At 55.8% G+C, this 21,669-nt stretch overlaps 1 protein-coding gene across 1 annotated transcript in view; it reads right to left on the reverse strand.

The window, feature by feature from the left end:
- Positions 1–2,887: 2,887 nt before the first annotated feature.
- Positions 2,888–21,669, reverse strand: part of SLC9A1 (solute carrier family 9 member A1) — a 48,837-nt gene continuing 30,055 nt past the window's right edge. Inside the window, exons 2-12 of the mRNA XM_032863873.1 lie at positions 16,275–16,735; positions 12,780–13,030; positions 11,353–11,570; positions 9,975–10,177; positions 8,203–8,292; positions 7,659–7,729; positions 7,366–7,539; positions 6,983–7,097; positions 6,771–6,872; positions 5,368–5,440; positions 2,888–4,733 (exon numbers count right to left, since the gene is read on the reverse strand). Coding sequence (XP_032719764.1) covers positions 4,396–4,733; positions 5,368–5,440; positions 6,771–6,872; positions 6,983–7,097; positions 7,366–7,539; positions 7,659–7,729; positions 8,203–8,292; positions 9,975–10,177; positions 11,353–11,570; positions 12,780–13,030; positions 16,275–16,735 — 2,096 coding nt within the window. The 3' untranslated portion in view covers positions 2,888–4,395. The remainder of the gene's footprint in view (positions 4,734–5,367; positions 5,441–6,770; positions 6,873–6,982; positions 7,098–7,365; positions 7,540–7,658; positions 7,730–8,202; positions 8,293–9,974; positions 10,178–11,352; positions 11,571–12,779; positions 13,031–16,274; positions 16,736–21,669) is intronic.

Raw genomic sequence — 21,669 nt, forward strand, 5'->3', positions numbered from 1 at the left:
TGTCTCTGTGAAATAAATAAATAAAATTTAAAATAAATAAATAAATAAATAAATAAATAAATATTTTCAAGCTTAATTTCTTGAGGATACTTGGGTGGCTCAGTCAGTTAAACATCTGCCTTCGGCTCGGGTCATGATGCCAGGGTCCTGGGACCAACTCCTGCATCAGGCTCCTCGCTCACCGGGGAGCCTGCTTCTCCCTCTGCCTGCTGCTCCCTCAGCTTGCACTCTCTCTCTGACAAATAAATAAAATCTTTAAAGCTTAACTCATCCAGCAAAATAAATATAGCCCCTACAAAAGCCCTTTATAATTTTTAAAAGTATACTATTTCAATAATTTTTAAGAACGTAAAGTATTTCTGACACCAAAACCTTAAGAACCACTGTTCTAGGGGGACCATCCAGCTACCCATTGGCACTAACCCCTTCTTTTACAGAGGGAACAGTTGCTTATCAGCTCATGGCAGTAAATATGTATTTCTGATATGAACTTCCCTTCCCTGCCTGCAAGACTTCAGCCAGCACGGTCATCTCTGGACTTTCCAGAACACCTTATTCATTGCTATGCTATCCCACACATTGCCCAGCTTCATTCTGTGGTGAGGGGCACACAGCAATGGTCTTAATGCATCAGACTTACAACGTGGCCTGACACTCAGAAGCTGGCAAATGGATAGAACAGCGTTATAGCCCCAGCTGGGAGACACCACTGCACAAGGTCAGGTGGGTGGGCAGTAGGACGTCCATGCTTTCAATCGGTGCCCAGTATCTGGCCGCAGTGCTCGTAGCCAGAACGCAGAGGCCCAGGGACCGAGGGGTAGGGAATAGGAGTGGCTCCTCTCAGTATTATTCCAAATAAACTCCTGGGGGAGTTTTTGCTTTCCATCCCCTCAACTTTGTGCTCAGTGGGCCTGGAGACCTTAGTGCCCAAAGGAGGAACGCATCCTCCAGGGAACACATATGTCCTTCCTTTAAACTGGAAGTAGTCTTCCCTTGGGTCATTTTGAGCTCTGTATGTTACCTAACCTAAAGGCATGGGGGGCAACTGTACCAGATAGTGTGATTAATCTAGATTCCCGGAAGGAAAATGGGGGATGGGCAGAAAAGCTACATCTGGAATCCAGAGGATCTGCTGGGTTCCTCTTGGATCTCCCATGTCCCATAATGGCCGTCAACGGGAAACTTGGCAACCCAACGAACCTAAGACCAAGAAGAACCTGAGCTGCATAGGAATAAAGGCTTATTTAAGCCACCCCACCAGGTAAAGAGCCCAAGCGGCCAGAGAGCTGGCAGCTGGTAAAAAGGGTATAGAAGGGAGTAGGCGGATGCCATCGAGAGCTAAACTAAACCTTGGGAGCAGCTGCAGAACGGGGTGCCATGGTGGGTTTCTGTTGTTTTCTGCAAAACCCACCCCCCCATCTTACTGAAAGAGCCCAGTGATGACTGACATTTTAAGTCAAAGGGTATGACTGAAGGAGGACAAGAATATGGTGTTTGACAGGGAGATAGGGGCTGACGAGACTGGTTCTCCTGTTGGGGATGATGAGCTTTCCTTCCAGTTTTACAAAAATGGAACTGAAATGCACATAACTTAAAATGAGCCACTTTAAAGTGAACGATCCTGGGCATTTCATACCTTCACAATGCTGTGCAGCCATCACCACAAGCTGCTTCCCAAACTTTTCATAACCCCAAACAGAGTAATCACTAAGCAATAGGGACATGAGTTTTTCATCCGAAGGGTGGGTGAGTGGTGGAGGGGCAAAGGGAATGGCTCTGCTCAGGAATCCTGTCCCCCAAACCCACTCTCCCCTTGCTCCATTTACTGCAAGGCTGACCTCTGTGGGCTGAACCCAGTGAAGTCACTCGGGGGCCTTCCCTTCTGGCTTTCAGATGGGCAGGGCAGCCCCCTCCTATAGTAACAGCTATGTTACTCCCTCCTCTCGCTCTTCGGGTCAAGGGGTTATAACAGCTTCGCTGTAGTGTGAGCCCCCGGGGCCCCAGGCCTGCAAGGTTCCCTTTACCCTACCCACACCTCTGTCAAGAAACTTTTAATCGAAGGCTCTTTGCTACCCCTTGGAATGTACCATCTGTTTTTCTTTTCGGGGCAGCGGCTGATACAGGAATGGGTGCTTTGGTCCTTCCCTACAGTCCTTTTGCTACTGACCACTCCGGACTCCCGGTCTGAGCAAATGAGCGGGTTTCCTTGGGCAGCCCAGCTGCCAGGGGTGCCCTGGGTATGTGCCAAGGCCCCACTGCCCTCTGGCGGTCAGCTCCTGGAAATGCACCTCGGGGATCCAACCTCCACCTAACTGAGCCTGCAGGACCCCGCACTGTGCTGACCCTTACCCACCTGAGCCCTTTGCATATTGTTCCCACGTCACAGGTGACAGAACCTTCCCGTTGCCCTTCGTATAAATCAAAATCTGTAACAGAGGACCACTGGGTCCTATCTTTGCCTCCCTTCCTGTCACCCTCTGACTCAGCCACACCAGCCTTTTCTCAGATCCTAGGTCTTTGTGCAGCTCCCAATTAGAATATTCAGGAACTCTCTGAAACCTTTTTCACCTGATTAACCTCAGCTCATTTTCTAGTCCTTCCTTAAGTTGACTCAGGACAGTCCCCCTTGCCCCCCACCCCCCACTCACTGTCATTCACAAACACACTGGGTTTTCCATGCTGCGGAGGCTAAAGGTGCCTGAGGGCAGGGAGCGCCCTGCTGTGCTCTATTCATATTTTCTCTTTCTGGGCACACAGTAATAACCACGCCACCAGCTGCCATGCCAGACACTGAGCTAAGACCTTCAGGCCCCCAGGAGCTAAGTCCTTCAAGCCCCCAGGCCATCCTCCTTCCCGATGTCCCGGTCCCTAGGAAGCAGCCCTCAACTCTGTAAAAAACTCACACCGATTTATTAGAATATGAAAAAGATCCGGTTTCTTCCCTACGGGAGGCAGAGCAGCAGCAGCTGTGGTGGCTTGGAACATGGTTGTCAACGTCACCCTTGTGTGGTGACTCCTGCCCCAAACAGCACTTGCATGGAGAGAAGGAGAGGGGGACAGAGGAGCACCCACTGCCCAGTCCAGGAGAGGGACACTCTGACTATTGCACAATCCTGGGGAAGGACAGACACCACCAGGCCCAGGCCTGGCCATGGTGGCTATGGGGGTGGGAGTGTGTGCCTGTGAGCAAGGGCCTCTGGGGGCCCAGGACTCTGCCCACCCACCAGTCCTGGTGGGGTGGGAGAGGCTTGGGGAGGCCTTCTCCCCTAAGGACTGGGCTCCACAGCAGGCTGGGTGCGGTGCACAGAAGAGGTCCGGGGGCCCAGGGTGTGGAGAGGGATGAGAGAAAAGAACAGGCCAGCAGGAACTGAGGGTCAGGCCCAAGAGCACAGAAGGTGCTAGAAGGCCCAGCATCAGTGAGTTAGAATCGGGAACTGGAGTGGAGGAGGTCACTTCGAAAATCATAGCCTTGGGGCCACACTTAAGAGCCCAGGAGGCAGAGGACGGACTTGGGGGAGTGTTCGGCAGGATAGGGACAGACGAGGAGGGGTAATTCTCTGGAGTAGGAGGGCTAGAGCTCTGGTAAGCCAGGGGTTTTCAAAACGTTTTAAAAACAGGAATGCCCTCTGTGCAAACTGACTCATACATGGAGTGTGAACAAATAGAACGGATAAAAAGGCAGCACTTTCTGGAGCCAACAGTCCTTCTCCTGACAGTCACCCCTGGAGGGTCTGGTGGTCCCCACTGGGGTAGTCCAGACTGTCCAAAGCGCCCCAGCTCTAGTCAGAGAAGCTCAGAGATGCCGTTAGTCTGCAGCTCTGAGTTGGACAGGCTGGGGGCTGGCCAGGGTGACAGAGATGGCAGGAGGAGGGCAGGCCTGCCGGGTGTCACTGACCCCTACGCCAGTCAGATTCCTGGTCCCCCAGTCTTTCCGCTGTTAAAGCAGGGCCTGGCCTAGGCCAGGAGAGGTCTTGGCTCCTTCCCTTTCCAGGTAGGACCAAGGCTGAGCCAGAGGCTCTTTGGTTAGGAACTAAGATTGGTCTGAATGAGGAAGTGGATGGAGTGGGTGGCAGGCCTCCGAGGGCTGGGACTCTCGAGGCCCGAGGCCAGGTCTGGGAGAGAGCCTTAATTGGGAAGGGGCAGGATCTGCCTCACAGCCCGACAGTTCTGCCAAATGGATTGGGAAGGCAGTTCTGGTGGGAGGGAGGGTGCTTCCCAGGAGGCAGGGGGAAGCCGTGCTGCGGTGGGGGCTGTGGGCCCAGCTGCCATGCGGTTGGGGGAGGGGCAGGGCCAATCCAAGTCAGGAAGAATGAAGGGAGCCCCCAGCTCCCCCAGCAGCCCCTGCTCTGGTGGGAGAGTCTGTGTTGGGATGGGCACTGCCCACGGACCCCAGCGCTACTGCCCCTTGGGGATGAAAGGCTCTCCCTCCCCAGGCTCAGGGTGGGGACCTGGGTCACTGAGGCAGCGCTGTATCCTCTGGGAGCTGGGGCTGTCGCTTGGCGCAGGGGTGAAGACATCATCCGTGCCAGGGGAAGAGGGCTCCTTGGTCCGCATCACAATGCCCCCATCATCATCCTCATCCTCCTCCGCCACCCTGGCTGGATCCCGGTTCAGCCCCAAGACCTTCCCCTTCAGCTCCTCATTCACCAGGTCCACGGACTCGGGCGACTGCGGGGAGGCTGGGTCGATGGTGATAACTGGCAAGTCGGCCTTCGGCTCGTAAGCCAGTGGATCTGGGGACCAAGAGCAAGACCTAAGCTGGCTTCTGCCCCAAGCCCTGCCCAGCATGTGCCCCCTCCTTGGCATGTGCCAGCAACTCCCACAGAACCTTCCTGTGAGGGCGGCCATGCTGCCATGTTTCAGGATCACTCCACGTGGACCTGGATGAGGCCTGATGAGCAGTTTCTTCTCCCCTCACACTAGGCCCCTGAAGGTAGGACTGCGTCCCTCTCCGCACACCAGGGGCTCCCTAGGTGACCCCGCCCAGACCATTAGAGCCCTCTCCTGAGTCACCATGTGCCCCCAGGGCCCAGGCCTGGAAGAAGGCCTGTCGCTGTCTCGCCCACGTGCTGAACATCCCAGTGGTGCAGACTCCTCCTGCCTCCTTGCCAGGCATCAAACCCCTTCACAGTTCTCCCCATAAGCCCCACATGGAGCACCTCTGTCCCTGGGGAGACAGCTGGGGGAACCCTCAGGTCCACCTGATGTAGAAGGAGCTCATGGCGTGGGAGGAGGTCAGAGGGAGAAGCCTGTCCTCCCCAGTGGCTCTCTGAGGCCCATTCCTGCTGGAGTCTCACCCTCAGGGGACAGTGGCACTGAGTGTGTGCCCTCCAGACCCCTCTCCAGGCTCCCTGTGTCCCAGCTCACCTGAGCCTATGCGGGCCCTCGACATGGTGGGGGAGTCTAGCTTGTGGGCTGGCACCGTCAGGTAGTTGTTGATCTGACAGAGAAAGGGCAAGATAGGGGTAAGCACAGGCAGCCCCTCGGGATGGCGCCCAAGGCTGATGGTCACCCCCTCCTTTGGCGTGTTTGGGGCCCGCGGCCTCTCTGGCGGTTCCTCATCGGGCTCATCGTCTGTCTCCGCCAGCACAGAAGCCATGCTGGCCCTTCGGGGGTTCCTGAAGGCTTGGCCCAGCCTCTGTCAAGCTGTATGATCTCCGGAGCAGCCTTAAACAGCCCTGCCTCTCCCACAGCATCCCCACCCGTCTCTATTTCTGTCCACACTTGCCCCAGAGGTCCAGACCCGTAAAGTCAGCTCAGGAGTCGGCACCTGGACCCCAAGTGGCCGCCAGGTATCTCAATGCAATAGGCTGGAACTAAACTCGGATTCTTCTCTTCCCTCAAGACCTTGTTGATGCCATTCTCGGCACCCCCTACTGAAACCACCGCTCCCAACACCCCAGGACAGAAGGCTGGAGAGGACTCCTCTTTCCTCTTCCCGTACCCACCTCAAACGGGTGACCAAGTCTCGCTAGTTCCACCTCCTCAACGTCCCTTGGGTGTACCCATTCCTTTCCAGCCCCATTCCCCGCCACCTCACTAATCCAGGCCACCCCCCCCCACTTCCCAAGTTAGACCTTTGCTCAGACCCCTTCATGGCTCTCCATGCCCTTGGCATAAAGCCCAAAGCCTGACACCGTTAACAAGCCTTCTAGAAAGCGGAACCCTCTCAGTTGCTACAGTGGGCCATGTTCTGTGACTGGGAACTGAGACACACAGCCTGGGCCTTCCTCTGCCCACACTGCCTTCCCCTTGGCCCTGTTCCTGAGCTTCCCCTGCCTACCCCCTGCCTGGAGTGCTCATGGCCCCTTGCACTTCCTGTCCTGCCTGGGCCACTGCATGAGAAGCTCAGCAAGGCATGGACTGGGCTGATGCACCGCTGTGCCCACAGAGGCTGCTCTGCTGCACAGCACTTGGGAACCACTCAAAACCTGTTCCTGAGCAAACGATCGAGCACACATATGCTTTGCTTTGTGATCTTTACCCGGGCCTTAGTTTTTTTTTGCCAAGAAATGCGCGGTTCGAGCACATGGATAGACTCAGAGGCCCGCGGGTGCAGTGAGTGGGTCTCTTTGCTGCCCTGAGTGGGGAGGTAGAGGAGGAGGCAGCTTTCTGGAACCTGTCCTGGGGCTCCGTCTTCCAGACAAGCAGAGGAGGCCAAAAAACACGGGCAGTGGCTCTCTCTTCAAAGGGGCTTGGGGGCAGGGATGTGGGAGGAAGAACCCAGACTCCCCGTGAAAGGCGGGAGCCGGCTCCAGGCCCTGACCCACCTTCTGCTCTAGCTGCCGGGCCTTCTGTCTGCGGAGCAGCATCTGGTTCCAGGCCTCCTCGTAGGGATCTGCCACCAATGTGTGTCTGTTGTAGGACCGCAGCTGTGGGGGGGACAGCTTTCAGGCCCCAGAAGCCGGGCCCGGTGGGGGCCAGGGCTGGAGCAGAGGGCCTCCCCTGCTGTAGGGGCGCCGGGCGGGGAGCAACCCCTCACCCGCTGCCTGGTCTTCTGCAAGTTGTTCCTCAGGATTTTGCGGATCTCTTCCTCCTTGTCCTTGGACAGTGCCGGCAGGATGCGCTCTGCAGGCAGGGACTTGGGGTGGATGTTCCTGTACGACAAGGCACAGGTTAGGTCCCCAAGAAACTCCTGTGACCCTGGAGCCTGCTGGGCTGGGCCAGGAAGTCAGGCTGGCCTGGGTGGGGGCGGGGAAGGTGTCCTTTGTGGTCCTGTGGCTCTCTCACCCACTCTGCCTGGACAACACCTGGCCTGCCACCACCCCTCCCAGAACCCCCTCCCCTGGTGGGTGGCCTGCCAGGTTTCTGGGCAGGGGTCGGTGTGTGGGTGCAAAAGCTGCCAGCATCGTCATTGGCACTCACTGCATGGAGACAGTGGAGACAGCAGAAGGGATCTTGCCCATGCCACCGCTCTCCACCAGCTCGATGGCCTGCTTCATCTCCATCTTGTGGTAGAAGGCAATGAGCTGTGGCTCCTTGGAGCGCTCCCCAGCTATCAGACACTTCTTCACGTACTTCTTGTTAAACCGGTTGAGCCTGGTGCGGGCAGGGAGGAGAGGTGTGGAGCCAGCTCCTCAGGGTGGGGAGACACCCAGGCCCGGGGAGACCCTTCCCTGCCCCTCCCCACCCACCTGCCCACCAGGCCTGCCACCTACTTGTCCTTCCAGTGGTGGTGGCCATAATGGCCACAGATGTCCTCGATGCCTGTCAGAAGGTGGTCCAGGAACTGAAATGGGCCCAGGGCCAGGTCAAGCCTCACTACTGGGCTGCTTCCCTACCAAGGCTTCTGAATGGGCCCCCATTTTCCACCCTAGTGCAGCTCTGCTCAGCCCAGCCTTGCAGTTCCAGGAGCAGCCAGGAGATGGCACCAACATCTCACTCATCCTGAAATCGCAGCACCTCAAACCCCTCCCTGCCATGCCCCAGCTGAGCCCCCTTCCCTGAATCCACATGAGCCCAATGCTTGGGATAGGTTCCTACTAGAGGTAGAGATGGCATGACACCCCCTCCTAGGGCTCCTGGTTGCCCACACCACACCTGCCTATGGCTCAATCTAGCGACCTCAAGCAGCTAAAGGACCACCTGGAACTGGGATGAGGGAGGAGGGGGCCAAGTGAGGAAACTGACGTGAGGCCTAGCTGCCCCCCAGCTCCCTGAGCCTTCTCCTACAACCAAGGGCCAAGGCCCAGTTTCCAGTACCTGTGTGTGGATCTCCTCGTTGATAGAGCGCTTTGTCTCTTGCTTTTTCTTCACAGCCAACAGGTCTACCAGGGGTCGAATGGTCATGCCCTGGGGGGCAGGTGGGCGTTAGGCACTCCTGGTCTGCTACCCTGGCAGGGAGACCACAGGGCATCCCCCCTCCCTCACCCCTAGAGCCCCTGAAGCCGGGATGCCCTCTGCTCCGAGGTCCCCACTTTCCCAACCTGCATGTCAGCCATGGCACAAAGGCAGGTCCTTAAGATCTGCTTCCTCCCGAGGACAGCTAAATGACTCACACACCAGTCATCTAGCCCAGGTGAGGGGTCAGAGGGCCTGGGTTCAAATGTGGGCTCCACCACAAACATGCGTTGCAACCCCAGAGAAGTCAGGGCCCAGCTGATAGGGAAAATCACTTCACAGGACTGTAGCTGCCCAGTCCAGAACAGCAGCGGGAGCAGCTAATCTCATCGTGTGTGTGCCCTCTGCCAGAGCCAGGGGTGACTTACTAAGTATTAGCTCCGGCATGCCCACATGGACCCTGAGAGGTAGGTTCTTCCACTGTCTCTATCTTACAGGTGAGAGATTAACTAACTTTCTCAGAGCTTACAGAACTAGTAGTAAAACTGGATTCACCCCCAGGCAGGGAGGCCCCTCTCTCAATGCAGACTTCATTGAAAATGGACTTGGTAAGCCATCAGCGTATACAACTGCCAAGTCAAGGTGATAAAATATTTTTGACAATGGAAATAGTGCAAGAGGGCAAAAGAGGCAGTCCCCTATCCTTAGAAGGAACAGAAGGGGAGTCTGGCCCCAGGAGGATGCCTGGGCAATGCTGTTTCCCATCTAAAGCTTTGCGAAGGGGCACCTGGGTGGCTCAGTGGGTTAAGCCTCTGCTTTTGGCTCAGGTCATGGTCTCGGGGTCCTGGGATCAAGTCCCGCATCGAGCTCTCTGCTCAGCGGGGAGCCTGCTTCCCCTCTATCTCTCTCTGCTTTCCTCTCTGCCTACTTGTGATCTCTCTCTGTCAAATAAAGAAATAAATCTTAAAAAATAAATAAATAAAGCTTTGCCAAGATTTGCGTCTAGGAAAGACAGAAGGGATAGAGAAACGGAGGCCTGGACAGACTTGTTTCTCATTTGCCCAAAGTCACAGGTCACGTAAGATGGAGCACTGACGTCATCCAGGCTGGGTTTCCTTGGGGATTCTGAAGGGGGTAGGGGACTCTCTGCTAAGCCAGGGTCATTTAAATGCATGGAGATCACCGGCCAGAGGCTGGAAGGACTCCAGAATCATCTAGGCCAACCCTCTCACTTCGCAGGTGGGGAACCAAGACCCAGAAATGGGAGGAAGGTCTTTCCCAGCAGAACCCGGACTGACTCCAGACCTACTGCCGAGCTCAGCAACCTATCTCGCTCCACCCCCAAATTTTGTGCTATTATTTCCATTTTACAGGCACAGAAACTGAGATCCTAAAATAGTAAATCACTTCCCTAAAGCCCTGTACTGGGCACCATGGGCCTGCTGACTCTGCCTACTTCTCTCAGCACTGTCTGGATTTCTAAGTTAGACAGTGTTCTGACTGGTTGCTCATTATCCCAACTCTCCCTTCACAATTAAGGGAAGTGAGGACCTGAAGGGGGAGCGCCTTGCCCAAGACCGCATAGCAAGTTCTTGGTGGACCAGAACCCGTGGCCCCCTATCAGGTTGGGCGCCTCTTCCTTCCACTGGCAGAGTCAGGGTCCCCAGGCGGGGCTGCTCTGCCTTGTCTAGCACCTGCACAAAGACGGTGAAGAAGATGACCGTGATGATGGCAGTGAGGAACAGGTCACACATGGGGAAGTGCTTCTTGTCCAGGAGGTAGCCCAGGGAGAAGGCGATGGCCCCGCGCAGGCCCCCATACGCGATGATGAACTGGTCCTTGGGGGTCAACTTCACGATTCGGAACTTGTTGATGAACCAGGTCAGGCCCAGCACCCCTGGCAGGAAGGGGAAGGAGAGCGTCAGCCTGTCCCCAGGCCCTCCTGGCTGCTGCACCCACAGCTGCTCTGCCTGAAGGCAGTCCCCACAAGCACGCCCACCCAGTGCACTCCCTTCCTGGGTCCCTCAGCCAAGAGCTGGATTCTCAAGGGGCTCTCCCAACCTGGGTGCACTCTAGAGAGCGTCATAGCCGCCTCCAGAGACTGGAAGTCAGCGGGGTGCTGGGAAAAGAGCTGAAACAAGACTGGCCCCAAGTTGGTATCTAGTCATTTTGATGGGTTCATGGGATTTACTTTTCCACAGGCTTCAAATTTTCCATAATAGAAAGCTTTTTTTTAAAAATGCAGAGATCTTGGGGCGCCTGGGTGGCTCAGTGGGTTAAAACCTCTGCCTTCAGCTCAGGTCACGATCCCAGGGTCCTGGGATCGAGCCCCACATCGGGCTCTCTGCTCAGCAGGGAGCCTGCTTCCCCCTGCCCCCCGCTTGTCTCTCTGCCTACTTGTGATCTCTGTCAAATAAATAAAAAAATCTTTAAAAATAAATAAATAAATAAATAAATAAATAAATAAGTGAAGAGATCTGGATTCAACCTAAACCCACGGAGCCAGAATCTCTGGAGGATGAGGCCCAGGACTGAATTGGTTTTCAGTCTACCAAGCAGATGCGATAGCCAGTCAGGGGCAGGGACTGAGAAAGGAGGAGAGTGAGATTGGGAAGGGGAAGTGACACAGTCCCTGAGGTGAGGTGTGTCTGGAAAGCACAAGCAGAACCCAAGGACCAGAGGCCTGTTCCCTGTATGTGGCTGGGGGCTGGAGGCATAGACGGGTCTGCAAGCGCTCAACTCACCTGCGCCCCGAGACAATGCAGAGAACATTCACAGACCCGGGGTCCCTGAGGCCCCTCCGTTCTCACACACAACCATCTTCCCAGAGATCACAGACTCCCCGTGAGCCATCATGAAGCCCACCAAAGCTTCAGCATGGCAGAGAGGGGCAGGGAAGCCCCAGCCGTTCAGCTGTGAGGGGAGCCGCCAGCAGCTGACCCAGCTGGGCCCTTCATACAAGGTCTCCCACCCCAGCCCCGTTCCTGCCTCCACGGCACGGGCACACAGGTACACGCATGCGCACACAGACGCATGCACACACCTCTCCCCTGCTCCAGCCCGGGACCTCACCCAGCACTCGGGCGATGAGGCAGAAGAGCAGGGTGCTGATGACAAAGGTCCAGTTCCAGTGGTGGGACCCGGCCACAGTGGAGACGCCAAGGAAGATGAAAATGAGGGTCTCGCTGACGCTGCTCCACATCTTCAGGAAATATTTGATGGTCGTGTGGGACTTGTGGGAGATGTTGGCCTCCACGTAGGGGCGCATCACCACTCCTGAGGCGATGAGCCTGAGGTCAGGGAAGAGCAGAGTTCAGGGCTCGGTGGATCTGCACCTTCCCAGAGCCCCTCCATGGCTGGGGAGGCGGACAGGTGCCCCTGACAGGTCAGAACCTGCTGCGGGTTCTACATAACTTTTTTTATCTCCATCCTCTCACTCAATCCTCCAGACGTGGGCAAATGAAGGATCTGGGAGGCAGAGAGACTGTTGCCCGTCCACTGTCACCCTGCCAGTGAGCTAAGATGCAAACTAAGGTCTGCCCAACTCTAAAGCCTGTGCCTCCCCCACTGCTGCCCCGCCCCGGCCATGCTGCCATCTAACAGGAGTCAGTTACACATGTCCATGGCCTTGCTTTATTTCCCCTGAGCACAGTGTCTCTCCCGCATGGAGGTCCCCCTAGGCAGCTCTGTCCCAGGCACCTAACCCAGCCCTCCCTGCCTGGCGTCCATGCCTGGCGTCCATACCTGGCTCTGCTCCTGCTGGCCCGGCCTCCTCAAGGTTACCCCGAATCCGATGGGATCGGGAGGGAGACAGACCATAAGAAACTCTTAATCTCACAAAACAAACTGAGGGTTGCTGAGGGGTGGGGGAGTAGGGAGGGTGGCTGGGTGACGGACATTGGGGAGGGTATGTGCTATGGTGAGTGCTGTGAAATGTGTAAATAAGTCTGATGGTTCACAGACCTGTACCCCTGGGGCAATAATACACTACATGTTAATAAAAAGAAGTAAATAAAAAGAAAAGGAAAAGTTGGAATGAAAAAAATTAAAATTTAAAAATTTAAAAATTTTTTAAAAGGTTACCCCCATATCCCCCAATCTGGCCTGCCTTGTATTTCCAATGTGTTCCCCTACTGGGCAAACCTTTGCATCTCACTGCCTCTCCACAGTCCCTAGATTTCAAGACCTGGCTGAGGCCCCAGGACCTTCAGGAATCCTCATGGCAATGGAGGTGCCAGGCCTCCTTGCTGGGGCTGCGGAAGGGCACAGTGAATGTGAGAGCCTGTGTCTAGCTACAACCAAGGAACTCCCTTTGAAGCAAAAAGTAGCAGCGCTGAAGCTTTCCAGAACTTTAAACTCATTGGTTCCAGGGGCAGTTGCCTGGTGCGTGAGTCTCATCTCAGGGCTGGAAGCTGGGCCTGGGGAACTCCCTTGTGACCCCCCACAAGCGCAGGGAATCCAGGTTGGCACCCCTCCCCCCAGGCTGCACCCAGACTCACGCCATGATGCCTGACAGGTGGAAGAGCTCAGCTGACAGGTAGGCCATGTAGCTGTAGAGGAAGACGAACAGCGGCTCGATGACGCGTATGTGGGCCGTGAATCTGGAGGTGAAGGCTGCGATGACCCCGTAGACCACACCCACAAACACCCCGCCCAGGGACACCACGAAGAAGCTCAGGAAGCCAAGGACGATGTCCACAATGCCCACTCGGTCATAGTTGGCAAACTCCTCAAAGAGGTGATACAGGACCTGGGGAGGGGGTGTAGGCTGGTCGGCAGGAGGGCAGGGCCCTGGCTCCGCCCCCCACCCCAGCTCCCTGGGGTCCGCTAGGGCTATCTCATGCCCTCCACTGAACCACGGCCACAGGAGGAGGCCACATGATAGCAGAGAACCGCAGTGCCAAGGAGGTGGTCAAAACCAGTGGCCAAGGGCCTAGAGGGCCTTGTGTCAGGGCTGCAGTGCGCCGTGCTGGGTAAGAGCACATACTCTGAAGCCAAACGAGTTGGGCCGGAACTGTGGCCCTGCTGCTCCTGGCCGTCTATGCGGGACAAATTACTCCGTCTCCCTGCGCTTCACTTTTCCTCGCCATAAAATGGGATAACGGTACCAACCTTATAGGGCGACTGTGAGGATGAAACTAGTTCATCAAGGCCACGTGCTCAGAACCAGGCCTATCACAGTGTCAGCTACCACTGGCGCTACCCAGTGGCCCCTCTCACCATTTGACTTGGGCACATCTTGTCCCTGTCTGGCTTTCAGTCTCTCCTTCAGCACAAAGCAGAGAAAGTTCAGACAACAAACCAGAACAAGACTTCTTAGCTTCTGGAAATTTCTGAAATTACACACAGCTGGGCCATACCCACACTTGGGTTCTTTCTCCGGAGGTGGGGCCCAGAAATCTCTGATCAACAAGCTCTCCAGGTGGTTACCACCAACAGCCATGTTCAGAGGCAGTGGAACCAGCAGAGGCGTTGAGGCTTCCCCACCTCCTGGGCTGGGAACTGTCAGTGTAGTGCTGTCACCAGATGGTCAGATGTTTCAGGGGCATGCCACACATGATAAAGCCCGTGGACAGTGGTGGTCCTGCTCGGCACACATCACGTGTGTTGCCTCATGAGGTAGGCAGGGAGCCAAAGATGCCCGCCGCTTTCCCAAACATAAGCTCAGGGAGGTGGAGTGACTTGACAAAGGGTCCCAGGCTCCGGCAGGAGCGTCAGGCCCAGAACTTGCTCCCTGGAGCAGTGGGTGGGCCCTCCTGGACGGGGGCAGCTTCGGTGTCAGCTCTCTGGCTACTGGGCCTCCTCACACACAGCTTGCCAGGAAGCCAGCTGAGGGCTTTCCAGGCTGGGGTGCTGGGAGAGAGGGGAGGGCACCTGAGACCAGGCGGCTCAGGGGCTGCCTTCAGCTTTAATGTCGGGAAACAGGGCACTCGCCTTCATGCCCAGAGCTCTAGAAAGGGCCTGATGTGGGCCAAGCAAGAAGGGGAGATGCCAAGCACTGGCTGTCCCCGATGCTGCCTGGGCCATAGCTGTCTGGCAGACAGGGCAGGGCTCCAGTGGTGGGTAACAGGTGCGTTCTCAGCCCTGGGCTACCTACAGTTACTCCTGACCTGAGGAGATTCATGGGTCCCCAGGGTCCACCACATGGACCAATGGGGCAGGTGGATGGGGCAAGGTCCTCCTTTCCCATCTGGGTGTACTGTCAAAGGGACCAGGGAGGCAGCGCAGCAGAGTGGTAAGTGTGCAGGCTGTGGACTCCCACTGTGTAGGTCACTTGCAATCACTTAGCAGCTAATGTGACCCTGGACGAGTTCCCTAACCTAGACCAGTAGCTTAGTTTCCTCACTTGGAAAAACAGGATAATCACAGTGCCAACCTCATGGAGTTTCTCCGTGGATTAGATGAGGCAATACGTGCTCATAGATAGGAAGTGCTCAGACAGGAAGTGAGCACGAGCAAGGACTACCAGCATGGCCGCCACCCGGGGAGGCGTGGCCATAGGCTTAAGTTGGCCAAGACTGCGATACCCCCTTGACATAACCACATCCCACTGCTCCCCAGGAGGGCCAACCTGAACCCCAACACCCAGACTCAACTGGGGAGGGCTTTGTCTGTGGTACCCACTGGTGTGACTCCAGTAGGAACCCTGGGAGGATGTTGGGCTGGGTACTGCAATCCTTGTTACAGATGGAGAAACTGAGGCAAGAGCTGGTGCCAGAAGAACCAGCACTGGGGCCTGCTTGCTTAGATCAGGCTGCTGCTCTCTCAGCCCCATAAGGACCCAAGAAAGGCAGCAGGGGAGGAAGAGGAAGAGGAGAGGGGAGGAAGCTGAGGCTGCCTGTGGCAAGCCAACCACCACTGTGTCTCTTGGAAGTGTGGCTTCCTGAGGGACTCGGGGTGGCTGAAGAGGGAATGTGTGTATAAGCGTGCCCTGGCATGCACACGTGTCCTTGTGTTTCCTTATGTAAAGAGCTGCTCTCTGAGGGGTCTGACTAGGAGCACGGGGGTGTTTTCACAACACAACATGAGTGTGCACATACACGTACGCATTTCCTGAGGAAACCAGCCGGGAGGAAGGGCTTGTGTTAGCACATACGGCATGGCCGTGTGTGCACTGCGCTGGGGGCATCTGTCCTTCCTAGCCCCTGAGCGGAAAGCATGGCCCACTCAGCCACTTTGCAGCTAGCAAAGCTGAGGCCCAGAGCGGTATAGTCACTTGCCTAAGACCACATAATAACAATAACAACAATAATAATAAATATAATAATATTAATATATTAATATAATAATAATAGTGGCCAACCTCAGGCCAATCCATTTTATTAACCACTTTCTGGAGGGTTTTGTTTGTTTGTTTTTTGTTTTTACAATAAATTTTATTTTTTTTTAAGTAGGCTCCATGCTGAACATGGGGCTGGAACTTGTGATTCGTGAGGTCGAGAGTCACATGCTCTACTGACTGAGCCGGCCAGGCGCCCTTCCTAGAGGTTTGAAGGGCAGGGTCCTTTCTACCACGGCTGCCCCTGAACTCTACACAAACTGACCTATAACTCAGGACTCAGCCAACAGGACGCTGAACTGGCCCCTCAAGACTCAACGGCCTATGAAGGGTAAACTGAAGTCTAAAGGTGATACAGAATTTCACCAAGTTCACATCACAGTCCGAGTCAGGGACAGAGAGGGTCTGGCCTGTAAAGGCCAGGAGCTCAGGCCCTGACATGACAGACCTGGCTTCTAACCTTGGTCCTACCACATGTAGGACCACATGTAGCAAGTCGTCTGACTTCGGGGGCCCTGCTGCCTCCTCTGTAGAGTGAGAGTGGGAAACACCTCCCAAGGGCACCCCGGGGACTGGAAGAGGTAGCGCATGCTGCGTGCTGAGCACGATGCCTGGCACACAGCCAGCAGGAAGGGAGATTTGCGGTTTTGCTACTGCAATGAGCGGGTGGAGGTGGGATCCAGTCTGGACCTGGATTCGGGTCTGAGCCCCTCACCACAGTGACGGCGTCGTTGAGCAGGGACTCCCCGAAGACAAGGATGTGCAGCAGCTCATTGATGTGGATCTCCTCGAAGACGGCCAGCACGGCCACGGGGTCCACGGCGGAGATGATGCTGCCAAAGAGCAGGTTGTCCAGGAGCCCAATGTTGTTGATCTGCTCGCCGCCCACCAGGCACACAGCGTACATGAGACCGCCCAGGAAGAAGGCGTTCCACAGCGTGCCCACCACAGCGAAGATCAGAATGGTGCCCAAGTTCTCCGTGAACTGCCGCAGCGGCAGGAAGTAGCCGGCGTCCAGGATGATGGGTGGCAGCAGGAAGAGGAAGAAGACGTCGGACTGCAGGAAGGGGGGCGTCTCACCCACGCCCTTGATCAGGCCCCCGACCAGCAGCCCCACTACGATCAGCAGGCAGCTCTCCGGGACGATGCTCGAGATAGTGGGGATCACGTGGAAACCTGCGGAGGGCGAGAGAACGGGAGGCCGTGGGTTTGCAGCGAGCCGGGATGTGAGGCTGGGGAGGGGGCTGGAGAGATAAGCAGCTGGTGACAGGGGCTCAGCCTCAGAGGGCCACTCTGGTAGCTCTCTGAGCCTCAGCTTCCTCACCCGTGACACGCAAATGATAATACCAGCTTCCCAGGGTTTGCTGTATACACGAAGTGACAATGTTTTTGAAGGTTTTTTTCAAAGGCTGTACAGATTATCTCTGCCTCGGTTGTAGAGCAGTAGAAAGAAGCAGCTCTCTATGCCTCCAGAAGGCAGAGAGGAGCCACCGATTACCGAGGCTCCAGGTGTCCAAAGGCATCACCTCCACCTCCACTCAGACTCGTGCACTCTCCTGCCGAGCCCACAGAGCTGTTCCAGAAGCCAAACAACGAGCAGTCAGTTTTGCATGTGAGACAAAACCTAGCTGCCATCTGTTTCTAGCTTAACCCCGGCCTCCCACTTTAGAGATGGAGCAAATAAGGCTCAGAAAGGGGAAAGGACTTGCCCAAGGACACACAGCAAATTAGCAGAACCGGGAGGTGACCCAGGTCTGACCCCCCAGCTCCCATCAAACCGAAGTTCTGTAAGTCGACCCCTGCTCTCCCTCCTCATCAAGGCATGAACGTGCCCCCCTCACCCCCGCCTGAGACCTGCCAACCCCTTCCCCGAGCCAGCAGTACTGGCCCACCCTGGGGCCCCCAAATCCAGAGCTGGGAAGTAGCAAAAACTCCCTTCTGGGAGGTATTCTCTCAATGCCAGGTTTGGCCCCAAGCTCCCTAATGGGTTTTGGTTTTGTTTGGGGTAGGAAGACCCCAGCACCTATCTGCATTTTGGGCACCAAAAACCCCAGGGTCAGATTGGTTAAGAAAGTATGATACTTGGGTGCCTGGGTGGCTCAGTTGGTGAAGCGATGCCTTCGGCTCAGGTCATGATCCTGGAGTCCCTGTACTGAGTCCCACATCAGGCTCCAGCTCCACGGGGAGTCTGCTTCTCCTTCTGACCTTCTCCCCTCTCATGCTTTCTCTCACTCTCTCTCTCTCCCTCAAATAAATAAATAAAATCTTAAAAAAAAAAAGTATGATACTTTATTCAGGTGAAAAAGCTCCCGCTTTCTTCCTCCCCTCCCTAGCCCATGCGCTCTGTGCAGGCAGATTCCCTGTTTATGATCAGATGCCCAGGGCTAGGGACATAGTTGGTACTCAGTAAGAATCTACTGATTTGGAAATGCACAGGGCTAGGCCATTACTCACATAATTCCTGATAACCCATCTGGCCAGGCTTTGGCTCTTATTACCCCTGAGATCCTTGGGAAGGAGAAGAAACTTCATTCCCCAGGCCCAAAGCCCCTCCCACTCTCGAGTACTGATCTGGGTAGTGCCAGCAGAGCTACAAGTCAAGACTCACACTCGAAACACTAGCTAGGCCCAGAACACTGGCACAGTGCCAGGCTCCCAGGAGACACTCAAAACGTGGTGGAAAAAAACACATCTCCATCCCAGGCCAAGAGAGAACCCCAGAGCCACCACGTGCATTCTCCTGGCTTCAAAATGGACCTGACCAACCTCAACTCTTGCTGAAAATTCCCCAGTCTTTGGAGTGTCTGCCAGTAAGCCCCAGTGTTAAAAAGGCTGGTGCACTGGAAGGGGCATTTTCCCCCAAACGAGCCACATCCTCTTTTGCCTGCAGATATCTGCCTGGTCTAGTCTGTCTCTCCAGAACACTATTCCTGTACCTCTATCCCTACTGCGTGTGGCTGATGTCACATGCTTCTACCTGCCTCCTGTTCCAGGAAGCATTCCCTGACCACCTCTGTCTGCTCATGGTAGGGCAGGAGTCCTCTGGTGCCTCTCCTTCTCGAACCTTCAATCCACAGTTGCTGCCCCAATTCCTCTCTCTCCCTGGCACCCAGTGAGGTCAGACAACCCAGACAGGAGGAGGGGAGACAGGACAATGGTGGCACACCCAGAGACCTGCACTGCCCTGGAGGGAAGATAGGATGGCAAAGGGGTGGCGGGGAGTAGAGCTCCTGCAGCCATCAGGAACCAGCTTCTTGAGGCCAGGAGTCCAGCTCCAGGCCCAGCCAGCTGACCTCGACACCCTCCCCCGGAATTGAGCACTAAGAGGAGAAGGCGCAGGCTGAAGAGACAGCCCAGGGCAAGCAGATGACAGCCCCCACCTCCACCAGCACACTAAACTTTACAAATGCCTCCCCGCCCCTCTCTGCCATCAGTCCAATCCACAAAGCTTGCCTGGCCCCTGAAAGGGCCACACCGTGTACTGCAGACCCAGAGTCGGGGACCACACGGAGGGATGGGGTAAGAGGACAAGTGACGCAAGCCAAGAGTGGTAACATGAAGAACGCTCATTATTCCTGAAGTGCACGCGAGCCAGGCACTGTGCTGGGAGCCTGACACATAGCATCTCTTTGGCCCTCGCAATTGCCCTGTGGCGTTCGTATTGTCCCCACTTTGTAGCAGAGAAAACTGGGGCTTGGCAAGATTCAGTGGCTTCCCCAGAGTCTAAGGGAGGCGTTCTACCCTAGCTTAGCATATCTGTAGCAGAGGGAGCGACTCAATCCTACACTCCAACGTGGACATTTTCTGTAAGCCAGGCTGTGCTGTGCACTGGGGACACGGAGGTGACGCAGAATCAGAACATCCATGACGAACTCACAGGAATGGCTTTTCCCAGTCTCAGGACCTTCGGGCCATCAGGCCTCCCTCACTAGGTTAAGAGATAGCTGGCATTCCTGTGTGACAGAGGAAAACCTGGAGCTCAGAGGAGGCAGGACAGGCCTAGGCCACCCAGGACGGCAAGGTCCCAGGCCTCCTGACCTGGGTGCAGAGCACCTCCTTCCACAGAAGCTGGCTCCCACAGAACCTGGGGCTGGAGCCATGTTCCCAGAGCTGGTTCCCCGGGGTCTTCCTGTGTTGGCCCTGACTCTTGGTGGGCAGGCCCTGACGGGTAAGGGCAAGGGAGGGAGGGGCCCAGGCAGAAGAGGAAGGTCTGGGATCCACTCTTGGCTCCTTACCTCGGGTAGGCGGCCCATTACTGAAAAGCAAGCTTCCAGGGGGGAAGGCACAGTGGTGTAGGGAAGGGGAGCCCCGTGGGACTGTTCTGGCTTGTCCCTCTTCCAAGGCCTGACTCCACCAGTTGTTCCCAACCTCCAGCCCTGAAGAGTCTCCTTAAAATCCAGGAAGGTTGCTGACACTAGGTGTGGTGAAAGGGGCGTGGTAGGGGTCCCGAGTCCTCTGACAAAAGCCCAGCCTTAAGGCGAAATCCCAAGATGCCCAGAACTAAGGCAAAACTTCCAAGGTCCAAGCTTTGTGGCCACAGTGATGTCACCAGGATGGAATCTGGGGTGAGGCAGAGGCAGTGAGAGTCAAAGCCAGAGCTGGAACAGAGCCTGGAGATCACCCAAGCCCTCTGCTCCTCGGACAGGGAAACTGAGACTCAAAGACAACCAGTGACCTGCCAGCATCACTTGACCCTTCCACCGTGAGAAGGCAGGAAGCTCAAGGCTCAGCCATCACTCAAACCACATGGCCTCCTGGGAGGGCGTCCAGTCCTCCCGGCGCAGGGACGCGAGAAGGTGTGGAATTCCTCATCTCGGGGCCACCCAGCGACCCACCCCCCACATTCCCCACCACCGCAAGGCAGAGGCAGCTCTGCATGTCCAGGATGGGGGCTGGTGGGCAACTGCAGGGAGGGAGGGACACACATGCTCACCCAGAGTCTCGCTGTCTTACACGCTCACCAATTCCCTCTTACACACTCACCACACACATTCTCTCCCACACACCACTCTCACGTGTGCTCCCACTTACACACTCCCTTATACACATACCCTCATTATCTCTTACACACTTCTCACACTTACACACACACTCCCTCTTACACTCATCCACACTCTAGCTTATAACATTCTTACACACACTCATTCTCACCCTTTCTTACACATACACTCTCTCACACACACACACAGGCACACTGAACAGACCCTTGAGCTAACGTCAAACTGGCAAGGGGCTCCCAGCGCCTCTGGAGCTTCTCGGCACTCCACCATGAGAATGTTTTACTTCCGTCTCCTGGGATGGTCCCCATCTGCTGAGGCTGAGGCAGCGGAGCGGCAGACAAAGCTTTTCCACACCACCCTCGGTTGCCGGGGTGACCGGACACCCCGATCCCACTTCCCGCTGTCTCTCCCCTGGCCTGGGCAGTCAGAGGGGAGTGCCGGGAAGAGGGGGCCTCCTTGGCCCACCTGTGCCAGTCTCCAGAGACCCCAGGGTGTGTGAGGGCTCTGCCGTCCTAGTTCCAGGTCTGAGGACTGCTCTGGGGCTGCAACTCGGCCGGGTCCCAAGGGATTCCTGGTTGCACACGATTCCATTTCTCTAACTCCCTCTTCAACTGCCCCAGCAACCAGTCTCAACTACAGGCCTGAAAGGTAATACCTCGCAACGAGAACCTGGCACTCTACAGTTCACAGCAGCGTGCTCAGACGCTTTTTATCTCATTTGCACCTCACCACACCTCGGGGAGGTCACAATGGCCATCCCCCCGTTTCACAGATGAGGAAACTGAGGGACAGAAAGGGTAAGCAACTTGCTTTAAGTCAGGGAGCTGATATCTGCCTCAAACCCAGGCAGTCTGACTCCAGAGTTCGTGTTCTTAGCCACTCATAGCATCATCTCTTGCTTTTAATTTTGCTTCTATGGGGAGCGTCAGTGCTCAGGCCCGATGAGGCTCTGAGAGGGCCAGAGATGGCATTCTTTTTCTTTTTTTTTTAAAGATTGTATTTATTTGACAGAGATCACAAGTAGGTAGAGAGGCAGGCAGAGAGAGAGGAGGAAGCAGGCTCCCTGCTGAGCAAGAGAGCCTGATGCGGGACTCAATCCCAGGACCCCAA

The sequence above is a fragment of the Lontra canadensis genome, unplaced genomic scaffold, assembly GCF_010015895.1.
Source record: "Lontra canadensis isolate GAN:19392208 unplaced genomic scaffold, GSC_riverotter_1.0 scaffold25, whole genome shotgun sequence".
Classification (NCBI taxonomy): domain Eukaryota; kingdom Metazoa; phylum Chordata; class Mammalia; order Carnivora; family Mustelidae; genus Lontra; species Lontra canadensis.